Source organism: Gekko japonicus, unplaced genomic scaffold (assembly GCF_001447785.1).
Source record: "Gekko japonicus isolate JY-2015 unplaced genomic scaffold, Gekko_japonicus_V1.1 scaffold94, whole genome shotgun sequence".
NCBI classification, from domain to species: Eukaryota; Metazoa; Chordata; class Lepidosauria; order Squamata; family Gekkonidae; genus Gekko; species Gekko japonicus.
The window spans coordinates 1,238,629-1,252,920 of record NW_015174274.1 but is presented as its reverse complement, the minus strand read 5'-3'; the positions used below and the strand labels follow the sequence as shown (position 1 = coordinate 1,252,920).

The 14,292-nt window shown below is 44.0% G+C and overlaps 1 protein-coding gene across 1 annotated transcript; it reads right to left on the bottom strand.

Moving 5' to 3' along the window:
* Positions 1-2,270: 2,270 nt before the first annotated feature.
* VIM (vimentin) lies at positions 2,271-14,006 on the bottom strand. Its single transcript, XM_015423765.1, has 9 exons — positions 13,320-14,006; positions 12,222-12,282; positions 7,585-7,680; positions 6,579-6,740; positions 5,429-5,554; positions 4,432-4,652; positions 4,300-4,343; positions 3,269-3,354; positions 2,271-2,617 (listed from the first exon to the last, which is right to left on the bottom strand). The coding sequence occupies exons 1-9, from the start codon at positions 13,883-13,885 to the stop codon at positions 2,579-2,581; spliced, it is 1,401 nt and encodes a 466-aa protein (XP_015279251.1). The 5' UTR covers positions 13,886-14,006; the 3' UTR covers positions 2,271-2,578.
* Between the last annotated feature and the right edge of the window lie 286 nt (positions 14,007-14,292).

Below are 14,292 nucleotides of genomic sequence, written 5' to 3'. Positions count from 1 at the left end.
TTCTAGCCCTAGTATCCTCTTTTGAAAAAGGTGACAAGCACTGTAATGCCCTTTTCCCACTACCTGTCCTAATAACATCTAGCATACATTTTGCCTTTTTTCATCTGAACGTTTTACCTCAGATGGCACCAAGTGCCCCCATTCGCAAACCCTCTTGGAGCCTATTCCATAATAAACAGTGTGGTTTATTAATTAAAGCCAGTGTACTGTGGCTCTTGGGAGGAAAGCGATGGCGAACCTAAACAGCATGATAAAAAGTAGAGACATCACCCTGCCAACAAAAGTCCGCATGGTCAAAGCAATGGTATTCCCAGTAGTCATGTATGGCTGTGAGAGTTGGACTATAAGGAAGGCCGAGCGCCAAAGAATAGATTCTTTGGAACTATGGTGCTGGAGAAGACTCTTGAGAGTCCCTTGGACTGCAAGAAGAACAAATCAGTCAATCCTCAAAGAAATCAACCCTGACTGTTCCCTGGAAGGCCAGATAATGAAACTGAAGCTCAAATACTTTGGCCACCAAATGAGAAGGGAGCACTCACTGGAGAAGACCCTGATGCTGGGAAAGATTGAAGGTCAAAGAAGACGGGGACGGCAAAGGATGAGATGGTTAGACAGTGTCATCGATGCAACGAACATGAAATTGAGCAAACTTCAGAGCACTCAGGAAGACTGGAAGACTTGGCGGGAGGGGGTCGCGAAGAGTCGGACTCGACTGTGCGACTGAACAACAACAACTGTGGCTCTCACCCAACGCTCGTATCAACATACAATACTAACATGACTGCATATTATATTTAACTCACAGGAGCCACAGTAATTGGCTGTGCTCCCTACAGTATCCAAGTCTGTAGGGAAGGAATGAGGGATAGTAAACCTTTGTCTCCAGTCATGCAAGCACCACAGCCTCTGAGGAGTAGCCTGTGCTTCACAGGCAAAGCAGATCTCAGAAAAAACAAGCACTCAGCTGCAAAAATAAATTAGCAGAAGCTAAACCAACCATGAACACTGTCATTTTTGTTGGGCTAGTCTATTTAACAGGGATGTGAACACAATTGTTATAAGCACCCAAAATGCACGAGTAAAAACCAGAAATCTTCTATAAAATGAGATATCAGCTATTTCATTATCCAAGATTCTATTACCTAGGATTTCCAGCCACACATGGAACAATCCATTTGTGTTCGTTTACGGGCAGCTAAGCTGCCACAGTGAGGCATTTAATTACAACCAAGACTCCCCAGTGGAACTTGTTTTCTCTTTTCCTAGACTTCTTGGAGCCCTTTTAAATCAGCCTTGAGGGTAACATAGCAATCTGAGCTCTCCCAACACTGTCAAAAAGAGCCCACTAGTGTCAAGTCGAGCATCAGAGAGCTCTCCACAGTCTGAAGGTTACATGCTAAAATGTTATGAAGGTTAAAAGGCCTCTTGACCTGAGGTTTGTGCTAAAATAGTTACAAGGCCTTTCTGGCTGCAGAGTACAAACCATTTTTTCTTTCAAGCACAAGCCAGGGGAATAAACTCTAAAAAACCACAAGTGGAAAAAGCACAGAATAATGAAAGTTGCAGTACCTCTGTGAATAGGTTGCCTGGAGCACACATACCTGAGTATCCCAGCATTCACAGGGCACAGACAGCTCTTTTTTGAGTACTTAAATAATAGGCAGCAGGGCCAGTCCTGTTTATTTTACCTTTTGTCAAAGTACTAAGCTTACAGTCACACAGTGCACAAGTTGCCATAGAAACAGGCATGCACTGGAGGAAGGAGTGAACCAAAAAAATGCATAAAACGAACAGAAACAGAAACCACCACTTTACTGGTTTTTGCCACTTCCAATGGGCTACTTTTCAATTTGAAAGGTGCAATGGAAGTCGTCGTCATCGTCAAAGGATTATATCACCGTAGAAATCAGCAGAATTACTGATTATATTAGGCACACTGCCCAGTAAGAATATCTGACGAAGAATTGCAACTGAGGTTCCACAGATACAGGTGAAGAAACCATTTTTCCAAGTGAAGAAAAAAATGGGGTTTGAATGTTGGAAAGCCATAATATCCCCACAGTTCAATGTTACGTCAAGGATTCCTTTCCATAGCCCTAAACAAAGGGAATAACCATCACGAGGGGCACCAGCTTTCAGGAAGCAGATATGTATACTTTTTTAAAAAAGATTATGGAGCATTTCTGGCTGTTACCATCCCACAAACAGTGCTTAGTTTCCCAACAGTTGTTTAATACCATGCCACAAATAAGAACACATTAGAAAGCCATTTCCCAAGTGTTTATTGAAGCAGTGACAGATTGCTCATACTGTGCTGGAAAAAGAAATTTTATTCAATTCAGAAACTTAAAAACAGTATTGCAGCACAAGATATTGCTATCAGTGAACTAGACTCCTTTTTGTAAGCTCTTCTAAACCACCAAGAGAGTCAGCTTGCAAGATCTAAGACCTATCTCTTCTAGCGTAACCATCTTGCGCTCTTGGAAAAAACTGCAGAAAGGCACTTGAAAGCTGTTTGTCTTTTGAGTCTTGCTGGTAAGGCTTCATTTCTGCACAAGAGTGATGTGCTGTTTTTCCTTTACTCCAGGTCATCATGGTGGGAAGTTTCATTGATAACCTAGGAACATAAATGGCAGACTGTATTAGCACTGCAGTTCGTCATTCACTACCCCCCCCCCTTCAACAGCCAATGTAAAGCAAAGTTTCCTTCCTATTATTCCACTTGGGATTATGACTGGAAAGATCTCATAGGCAGGAGTAAGTTTAGCAGAGACTCTACACATCAGATCGACAGTCAAGGGAAAAGGAAGTTCAGTTCCTTCCCAATATGCCTCCTCCTATACCCGGCAAGTCCAACCTATAAACACCCCAAGCCCAGCATAGAATCTTCACTAATATTACCACCACCTGCAATAGACATTGCTCTGACCAAAGGGTGGACATGGAGGCAGTGTAACTCTGCAGTGCCAGCTTGCCTTCTTTGGCCACACCATTCAGTCTCCCCATGCTGTTGACAAACTGCTCTGACCTGCCTTTGAAATTGCTTCATTATATTAAGCACAGCATTCAGGGTGAGAGTTCTGTTCACAATAGCAGAGGAACCGCCCCCCCTCAAGCTTTACTACAAGTATCTTAATTTCCAGTAGGAGACGTATGCAAAATATGGGGAGGAGGGAAATTGATGAAGCCTGTTCTCTGCACCAGTTCAAAAATGTTAACAGAAACAAAGTTTTCAAACTCATTCACAAGAAACATTGCTTGCACTCACCTGTCCATCTCTAGTTTCAACAGTCTTGATGAGGAGTGTTCTCTTTGAATGGGTGTCCACGATTGGGACAGACTCAAGGTTTGTTTCTGCAAACAGAAGAGCATTGGATTAGACCACTGTAAAGAAGGTTCACTCATGTTCGAGACATATATTAGATCAATCATGATGCTAGAGCCATACTGAGAAGTCATATTCTATGCAAGTCATCAAAGAACTATGCCACCCACAGACTTCCAAGTTGGAAGGGGTCCTGTTGCAAATTGACTCCCTGCCCTTATACAGGACCATCAACCCTTCTCATATAGGCCTGCCTAGCAACTAAACTCCTCAGGCGGTCACCTGCTAGTTGTCCCCTTGCTTAGGATAGCCCACCTCACATCAACTAGACCTCGTGCCTTTTCTGATGTACCTCCCAAAGGGGGTGAAGGGGTGCTGTTACGGAGGAGGTGCTCTGGGATCATTTTTGCCAGAGCTTTTCATGGAATATAGACCGTAGTCACTGTTCCCTCTAAGCTGAGTTAGTGTGAGCAGTTTTTTAGCCTCCAGCTCACACATTTTTGTCTTAGCTCAGGAAGGAGGGCTCCAGAGCAAACTAATTTATACAGGAGCCAAATCCATCGCTCACAGCTTTAATGCCAGTAGTTCATGAAGTAGAATTTTTGCTCGCATGATTCCACAGCATTGACTGTAGGTATACTTCAGAGGAGGCTATTCCCCCCCCCCCCCCCCCGGTAGTTTTAAAATGTTATTTGTTAGCTGCTTTGAGCCACTAGAAACAGCAGGATGTAATAGCTTTAGTAAATAAATCTCCAAGTATATATACTGCAGCTATACTTTGTTCTGAACTTGGCTACAGACTATACAAGTAGTCATAGGCACAGTTTTACAACTGTACCAATTCCAGCCCCCTCCAAACCATTTAGATTAGATGATTAGAGGCCATACTAGAGTCAAGGTCACACGCTCAAATGCTAGTTTACTTCTACATGAAAAACTAGAACTATTTCCTGGACAATAGAAAAGCTACTCACCCCTCAGGTTCAGGGAAGCAAAAGTAGGAAGAGGCATGCTAATTCTGTAAAACAGAAAGCATAAAGAATATTTAGATGCAGTTTGTGGTGGCTTTCAGTGTGCTTGTGCAACTCTCAGACACAGCTTAGTACCTGCTCTCCTCTCCCTCCAGCAGTTTCCTGTAGGTGGCAATCTCAATATCTAGAGCCATCTTCACATTCAGGAGTTCTTGGTACTCGCGAAGGTGGCGAGCCATTTCTTCCTTCATGTTCTGGATCTCTTCCTGGAGACGGGCAATATTGTCTTGGTAGTTAGCAGCTTCAAGAGAGAAGTTCTCTTCCATCTCACGCATCTGGCGTTCCAGGGATTCATTCTGCAGAGGTTTTCAAGGAGTACATAATGAAGTCTCATTCATTTCTTGTACCTTGCAGTTCGGTTAAAATTGCACATTTATTAACCAGTAAAAACAATGGCTTACAACATGCATTTCAAACACAGGTGTTTCAGTAATGTTGGCATTTCCAAGGGTAATGTGAAAGTTAAACAGTTCCTTCATGAACAGCAGGAAGAGCATGACACTTGCACTTCTTTCGTATTGCTCTGTAGAGGCTTGAAGTCTCAAGAGAGAATGCATATGCATGTGCAAAGGGAGTCTGTCTAGTGCTTTTCTTATTTCACTCTTCCTCCAAGGAGTTCAGGGTGACATATATGACTATTCTATCCCCTATTCTATTTCACCATAACCTCAGAAAACTAATCACTGGTCCACATCAGGTACCTACAGGAGCCAGAGCTCAGTGGCAGAACACACATGTCTCAAGATTCTAGGTTCAGTCCTTGGTGCCTTCAGTTAAAAATTCAGGCAATAAGGCTGTGAAAGAGTTCTGCCTGAAACTATGGCCAGCCAATCCATGCAGAAAAAAATTAGCCTGAGTTGAACCAAGTATCTTCCTCCATACAAAGTAACATTTGAAAATCTATTTTACCTATATTCAGCTTTGGGGGAGGGGTGTTTGTTCTGGCAAAAATCATGAATTTAATTTCCAAGCACACAGCAGTACAGCACTGGCACTACAACTATTTGCTTTTCGAAAAAAAGAGAAGTGAGTCGGCGAAAGCCTTTCCATTCAAGCAGAGTCTTTCACTTACAGTTCCTTTAAGTGCATCCACTTCACAGGTGAGAGACTGAATTTGCCTGCGGTATTCATTTGCTTCTTGTTTGGCCTGGCGGAGGGCATCGTTATTCCTGCTAGCTGCTTCAGAGAGATCTGCAAACTATTAACACAGTAGGTTAGCAATTTGAGGAGCGCTTCAGGAGCAAAAGATTCATTACATCATTACCCATGATATGATACTAAGGGTCCAAGGAATAAAAACCAGTACAAAAGTTCTTCATTTGTGGATTTTAGCAGGAGAATGCTATTGCACATTCGTACCATTATGATAAGTCAAACCAATTTTAAATGGGCCAATCTGTGCAAGACCAATAAGATGGGACTTGTGTGCAGAAAGCCACAAGAGTGCGCAACAAGTGATACTCCTGTAGAAGTCTCAATGCAAAAATCATACCACTTTTAATATCACCATATTAATGATATATGTCTTGCATCAATACATAGGCTATTTAACATTTTAGCATGTTACTACCCAGTATTTTCAGGAGTGGTAAGAAGATGCTGCTCATAGCAAAGAAAGCTGAATGCAGTGATAATTCCAGAGGGGGAGATCATGTTTGTTTACTTTTGCTGCAAAAGGAGTCTTCTGGCACCTTCAAGGTTGACAAGTTTTTATTCTACGTAAGGTAGAATAAGCAGCTTTTAACGTCCCAGAAGACTGTAACTTATTTTAGAACATGGTATTCATTCGGCATTCTGTGATGGGGGATACACAGAACTCTTAGTACTGTACACACATTTCCCTTTATCATCTAGTACCTCATACACTTATAGTCCATATATTCAAGAAACTTCAGATAAGCTTCTTGGTATACTAAAGTCAGTGTAATAGTGTAATCACATCTGTTTTGGATAGTTTGTTTTCAAGCACTTTAAAGGAGAGAGTTGGTTATCACTAAAAGAATGCTTGGCTTCTAGCTTGCTGAAAAGTTCCTAGCTTGCTGAAAAGCTTCCTTTTCACTATCTATGGGTCACGTGAAATACTCATCACATCAAATTGCATCAAATAAGAACTTGGTATTCTCCTTCATACTTTGTTAACAGATGGAATTATGAAGTTGTAACAAAGAGTAACAGAATATGTTCCCTTATCTAGACACACTTTTAATAGATCAATCACTTACTTTGGATTTGTACCACTCTTCAGCTTCCTGAAGATTCTTAGCAGCAACACTTTCATACTGCTGACGCACATCGCGCAGGGCAGCAGTCAGATCAGGTTTAGCAACATCCACATCAACCTGGATATGTTGTTCTTGGATCTGGAGCTGAAGTTCACGGATTTCCTTCAAGAAACACACAGATGGTTCTTCAACAACAGCATTTGTTACACACAGAGCAGCCCTCAAGGTCTCACTAAGTCCCATTTACCTCATTTTGGGGGAGTGCCAGCTTGACTTGGAAGCACTCAGAATAGTTCCAAATCTTATTGTTTTAGATATCTGGAATATTACCGACTCCAAAGGGAGTATGGGCTGCCAGGGAAGTTGCAGCATATTCTCCAGACAGCCTGGGACCAAAAGTAGTGAGAACAGGGGACCAAAGCATCCCCTGTTGATATTACTGTGCTGAAAGCAAGGTCTGTAATTAGTACTTGTCTTCGTTTAGGGGCTCCTGATGCAGACAACAGAAAGCGTTTCCACAAGGGTTCTTTCCAACTGAATAGTGGGCAGAGCTGCTTTATATCTCCCTCAGTTCTTTCCATCCTGATTATCTGCTGTTGGTGCAACATTTCGTAAGTTGAAGGAATCCTGTGTCCATTTGGGAGAACTTTGTCCTACATTTGATTCCAGTGATTTTAGTGCATATATTTACTTAGTGTCTAAGATTAGTAGATGTTGTTTTGGCCCCCTTATTGGGATATATTAGGGCTAAGGATAAAGGTTGTTAGACCACTATTGCTGTGCATCTAAATGTACTAGCCATATCAGCTTAAGTCCTTCTGGATCATCGCAAATAGTAGGCAAAGGTTCCAAATCCTATTCCTATAAAATCCTATAAAAACCTCGTTTGCCTTGTTGAATACAGCAGCTTTCTATCTACTTCAATGGAACTGGATAGTCACAAGTTCTGGATCCAGAAGTCATTAATTCTGAATCCCAAATTTTGGTGCTGATACCCAACCCCTACCTCATCATGAAGCTTCTTCAGGAAGACAATCTCTTCTTGCAGCGACTCAACTTTGCGTTCTAGATCCAGACGTGCCAGAGAGGCATTGTCAACATCCTAAAACGAGAAAAATATATTGTAGTAACATTCATGTACCAACTCTGGCTCAATAAATTTGCACCTATTATCATTGCTACAGTCTAAATGGTAATGAGATGACACCTCCTCTCCACATGGTGTTCATTAAACATACCAAATAATTTTAACAAGGATTTGTGTGTGTGTGTGTGCAGGCTTCTTTCCAGCTGCAGCACTGTACACATTCTTTAAGGAAAGGGATGCAATAATGTATTTGTGTGCAATTTACAGAGTTATGAGAATCAAGTATGTTCCAGGTGCTTTATACAGGCAATCCCAAACACACATACAGGGAAGCAGGTCCCAGTTTACACAACGGGGCTTAGTCCCCACGGTGCATAGGACTGCTGCCTTAATGGCTTATGGATACTGTGGCGAACACGCCGGTACCTCTCTTTATACAGCTAAAGGAAACTACAGGTCAAGTGCTCTGCAGTTACCTGCTTAAGACAAAAGGCAAAGTTTGGCAGGAAGAGATTACTGGCTTCATTAAGGAACTAGGACTTTGGTCAAAGGGGCTGGAAACAAAATGGAATTACGGCCACAACAAAAATGTTGTTTTGTATGTATCTGGCAGCGTGTAAAAGAGATCTGAGCTCTCATCAGTGGCTGCTTTTGTTTGTGTTGGGCAAATCTGCTAGTCATTTCAACAAAGAAACTGAACAGCGCAGTTCAGAAATGTGATTTCATGCCAAAGCTCACAGTTTAATGGAAAAGGATTAGCCAAGGACAATTCACACAGACTAGACAGAAGGAGCTTAAACTTTCCCTGTCTGCAGGGACTTAACATCCAGAAGTCATTAACACCTGTTGTTCATTTAGCTTTCCAGTGTTCCAGCTGCCTCACAGGTCAAGGTTTACCGTCGTTTCAGCCATTTCCAATGGGGCTCATACAATCAAGCTTTTCAAACAGCACTTTACAAAGACAGGCAGTTAGTAATTGGTGGTAGCTGCTCCCAATAGGTGCTACACCAGCCATTTCAGTTTGACACTTTTACTCTGTGGGAGGGGAGGGTTCAGTTCTATTTAGTCTTAAATCCCTGTTTAGGAGGTCACAAACAGTGACTTGCTATTAAATCATGACCTGGAAATACCATATATTGACAGTTCCACTGCTACATGCAGAAGCAGCATTTAGACTTATGAATTTAAGCTTTTGCTTTTAAAACCTTACACAAGGCAAGAAAATCTCACTGGCAGCAGCTGGAGATAAGCAAGCATGTCACACTTCAGAAATCAGAACAAAGTGTGAATCCAGTGGCACCTTTAAAATCAACAGAGTTTTATTCAAGGTATAAGCTTTCATGTGCATGCACACTTCATCAGATACAATGAAATGGAAGTTACCAGTCCATACATACAGCTAGATGGTGAGCAGTAAATTAGCATACAACATATAACATAATGAACATGCTTAACAGATTCAAGGACCAAACAGGAACAACAGGCTTCGTTTATATGGTTACCATTTGTTTGGGTTTAATTCCAGGGGAGAACATAGTGACGGAAATAAATATGTCAAAATTGGAGATTGATGGGCAATTTTGACATATTGATTTCCCTCACCATGTTCTCCCCTGGAATTAAACCCATATAAACTAAGATCTTGTTATTCCTTGTATCTGTTTAACATCTTCATTATGTTGTATGCTAATCTACTGTACACCATCTAGCTATATGAATGGAGTGGTAACTTCCATTTCATTGTATCTGAAGAAGTGTGTATGCACACACAAACTTATACCTTGTATAAAACTCTGTTGGTCTTAAAGGAGCCACTGGATTCACACTTTGTTCTGCTGCTTCAGACCAACACAGCTACCCACTTGAATCTATCTTCAAAAATCAGTTCAGCGCTTAAGTAGCTACCATTTTTCGAATAATCTCATCTGGTCAATAAGTTTTGTAAGTCAAAATAAGTCATTTTGTGATCAAGCATTTTGTGACCCACTTAGGAGCATACAAAGATGCCTTGCAGTTACAAACATCAATTGATCCAGTCTAGCACTCTCTGGTCTGATAGGATCTTATTCAAGCCTGCTAAACAAAACCATTTTCCCCTGGACTTGGGATACTGAGAGTCTTCTACATGCACTCTTCCACTATACTATGGCCCTACCTGGTTAGTCATATCTTCAAAAGCTTTAGAACACAAATGGGAGGAGAGGGGGAAAGCCAGGCAGGGTAGCTTCACGTCCAGGGACTGCCAGAGAATTGTTAAAGAACAACCTTATATTTACTATAAAGAATGGCTGCAGTACACCAGTCATGGAACCATGGACTTCTCCCTCAAATGTATAAGGTTCATTTCTACACTGAATCCTCCATGTGTTCAAGAAATCCTGGATACCTACAGAGTGCTTTGAGTTTACAGTACATCAACAACATTAAATGTAAATTTATAGCAACCCACAAAATTGTCGGGAGACTATAACCAACCAGCCAACATAAACAAAGAAACTGGCACAGATGAGGGTCACATCCTGTTCCCCGCATTGTCCGGGCTGCTTGAAGGACTGGCTAGGAAAACTGGCTTTAGAGCCTTAGGTGCCAAGAGAGGCTCAGAGAGGTCCTTTTTACCTGAAGTGAAAACTTGGGGCATGCCCACATGGCTAATGAAGGGCTCAGAATGATTGTGTTCTGCACTACCCCCTTCTTACGAAAGGGGGCCAAGGCAACTCAATCTGGACTGCAGAAGCTATCCTGGGCAAGAGCAAAGAATGCTCCCAAACTCACCACTGGAATAGGGCCGCAAACAACCTGACCAGGCCCATACAGGTCTCAGCCATGCAGGTTACAACTCTCTGCAAATCACTGTCAGAGTTTGAGTCTTGTGGGAGCCAGCAGCAAGAAAAAATAGATCTATTTGGCTTGCAGGCTACCTGATGCTCATCTCATCTTTAGTTTCAGCTGCCACACCCCAGCAATTGAGCATTAAACCAACTAAGAGCATGTTCCTTCCACATTAAATTGTGGACTTTTAATCAAAAATGGAAATTTCATGAAGCAGGCAACTGAACTGCACAAATTCCATTTTAAGACCAACAAGTGACTTGCCAGAGTCAAGACTGTTCAATTCTATCACTAAACCAAGTCACTTAACTGAGGCAAGGTCATCTATCACAAAATGTACATCAGGGTATCATTGCTAGTTTTAAGTAAGGAAGAAACAATGCTTCCTAACAATATATGCCTGTACTTTGACGTTTCAATCCTACATTGTCGCTACCTCCTTCCTTACACAGCTATGATCATGTACATACAGAGTTTGGGATCATAGAATCTTGCTCTATTTAAATTAGAATTTTAATGATACTGCTGCAGATCAAGAAATTCCTTCATTCATACCCCTTAAAGTGTTAGAGACCATTATTGAAAAGGAATTTGCCTAGCACGGAGTTGAGCCCAAACCAAACACTCTCCCCACCCCCAGCCAAATGGGCTAACAGTACCAGGAAAAACAAAGACTACCCCAAGTAGCTTATACATGCAATAAAATATAAACTACTTCTATTTCTGCTGTCTTCCTCAATCAGGAAGACTACTGGAGAACAAGAAGTCTAGTAAGAGAAAAGTTGCCTGAATCATTGTCAAAAGATTGGTTTTAACTTAAGTCTTTGCACCAGCAAGCTATAAATCCTGTTCAACACCCACTTAGAGTTTGAACCTAATAAAAAATACCCAGATTTTGTAAAAGGCGCTTGCATCACTGCACATTCAGGAAGAATGCAGCTTGCTACAAGCACCCCAGAACACAAAGGCTTCTATTATTTCAGTCTGCTGCTGCCACACTTGCCGTAATGCCTGCATCTGCATTCCATAGTGAATCCCATAGAAACCATTAATACCTTTCAGCCAAGTGAACAGATGGCTGGCTCCCTTTCACCCTTTACCAATCAGAACTGGTTGCGCAGAGCTGATCGGTGGAGCAGGACAGACTTGGATAAAACAGAGACAATGCTGGGCCCTTAAACCCTGCTTTTGGATCTGCCGGAGGCTAAGGCTTACATGGGTACAACTAGCATCGCTAAATCTAGGCAGAGAGCAGAAATCTGGATGCACAGCTGCAGAAAAAGAGCTCTAGCACATGAAATGCCAGGTCTCACCTTAGCTATGCAAAACTAGCCCTGGGAAGTTCTGGTTTCTCAGCTTCACTGCGTTTCACATGTGTTATAACACAAATAATGCTGCCAGGATGACAGAGTTGGTGGCTATCCCACTGGGATTTGTGTTAATCTGTTGCAGCCACCACAAACCCAAGCCATGTCATATTCCACTGTGCCAGATTACCAAGTCTGCAAACCTAAAACTTTAGAATTGCTCAGCAAACATAAATTTATCAGACTCCAAGACAATTAAAGCTGCAATAACGAAAGAGGATGGTTCTTTAGTTCCCAGTAAAGAATCAAAATGTTTCCGGCCACTAGGTGGCCTTTCAAATTCTGATTCCAAGGAGTTCCTTCCTCTACAATCCACGTAACTTCTCAAAGTTTAGCAGGGGGGAAACGATAATTACAAACCTGTCTGAAAGATTGCAAGGTGTTTTCAGCTTCTTCTCTCTGAAGCATCTCATCTTGAAGTCTGGAAAACGAAAGCAGGAAGAGGAAGTTAACCAAGAACAAGCTACCCACAGCATAACGTGATGGACAATCAGCCACACCCATGAGAGCCATGAGTGAAGAGGGCCAGAATGGAGGGGGGAACTTTAGAGGAAAGTACCCCCTTCTTCCTTCATTGGGATGGCTATGGCTTCACTTTTATTGATGAATAACCAGATTTAGAGTAAATTTGTTAAAACAGCATCAAATCCAATAAACCTTTCCAACAGCTCTGGTCAGAAATGTGATTCCATTGAGATGCCAACCTACATAGCAGATTTATTTTCCATACATTTTGTTAAAACTAAACTTTTCAGAAAATTACACTAGTCTACTAAGCAGATAATTCAGGCAGCCCAGTTCCAGACGCTGTAATTTTGGTACTGACGTGGCAAGTTTCAGGAGTTTGCAAGCCACAAGAAACTTTCCAGAAAGCTCACTGTAGAGCCTTAAAGTGAAAAACAAATAGGCACAATGAGGATAGGAGGAAAAAAAAGTGCAAAATAGAGAAATAAAAACCTTTGTGCTCCGGAACAAACAGAAAACTACAAAAAATGCATAGCATAGGGTGTTTTTTTTTTAAGTAAAACAGCTATCTGTTTGCCATCAGCACGAATCTAGCTCTTTCAGACTTTTCTGCGTGTTCCTAAAGTGGTTTTGACTCTGCCCTTATAACCAAACCACCAGACTCTCGAATGCCAGCAAGAGACCCCCAAAAGTACCAGGGCTGCTGCATCCGTTCCAGGGAGGCAGCGAAAGGATACAACTATTGCAAAGCCTGGTTCACAGCTCAAGCTTATGGGCAGGCACAGACGGACAGCTGCGCTCGGGACTCAGACAAAAGGGAGGAAAGACCCGCTTTGGAGGAGTTTTTTTTTGTGTGTGTGATCAGGGAACCCAACGTGCTCTGGCGGAAATTATTCTAGGTCGCGTTGCGTGTAGCTGCCCTGCGAAGTACCCGGCCCGAGTGGCAGACTAACCGGACACCGACCCGCGCCTGCCCGCGCCCCAGCCGCTTACTTCTCTCGCAGGCGCAGGACGTCGTCGGCCAAGTTGTCCCGCTCGACCTCCACGCGCGCCTTGTCGTTGGTGAGCTGGTCCACCTGCCGGCGGAGCTCGCGCATCTCCTCGTCGTAGAGGTCGCTCAGGCGGGAGGTGCCCTTGCCGCGCAGCTGGTCGAGCTCGGCGCTCAGGATCTTGTTCTGCTGCTCGAGGAAGCGCACCTTGTCGATGTAGTTGGCGAAGCGGTCGTTGAGCTCCTGCAGCTCGGCCTTCTCGTTGGTGCGGTTGGCCTTGAACTCCGTGTTGATGGCGTCGGCCAAGGAGAAGTCCACGCCGGCCTCGGAGGAGAGGCGGAACTGCTGCGGGAAGCTGCTGCGCAACCGCACGGAAGACGCCCGGGTGGCGTAGACGCCGCCGGGCGCGGAGGAGACCAGGCGGACGCTGCTGGGCCGGATGGCGCTGCCCAGCGAGTAGCGGCTGGAGGAGGTGACATAGCGGGTGCTGCCCGAGGTGCTGGGACGGCTGCCGCCCCCAAACATGCGGCGGTAAGAGGAGTTCCGGCTGCTGCTGGTGGTGGTACTCATCGCGGTAGTCCGAGGGGGACGGGCGGTCCCGGGGCGGCGGCGGCGGCGGCGACTTCGAAGGCTTCGGCCGAGGCGCGCTGCTGGAGCAAAGAGGCGCTGGAGAGTTTGCGCGGGCGCCCGGCTCGCTTTTATGGGCCAGCCACGCCCTCCGGCCAGCGCTCAGCCCGCCAATCCCGAGAGCGGCCAACCAGATCACAAAGAGAGCGAGGGGAGGCCGGGGCGGGAGGCAGGGGGAGATGAGTCATGGGGGGACAGGAGCGACCCGGAGGGAGGGGCCGGCCTCCCACGCGGCCTGAAGTCCCGCTTTGTGGTCCTCCCGCGTAGGGAAGAGTGGAAACAGATGGGGAGTGAGGGCGGGGTGGCCGAAGGCCACGAAAACGTGGCTGCAGAACTGAGGAGGGGGAAAA

Coding starts and splice junctions, on each gene's coding strand:
- VIM (XM_015423765.1), bottom strand. CDS start 13,885: ATGAGTACCACCACCAGCAGCAGCCGGAACTCCTCTTACCGCCGCATG. Junction 6,741..7,584: donor TGAAGAAGCTTCATGATGAG/GTAGGGGTTGGG, acceptor TGTTTCTTGAAG/GAAATCCGTGAACTTCAGCT. Junction 3,355..4,299: donor TGCTTCCCTGAACCTGAGGG/GTGAGTAGCTTT, acceptor TTCTGTTTGCAG/AAACAAACCTTGAGTCTGTC.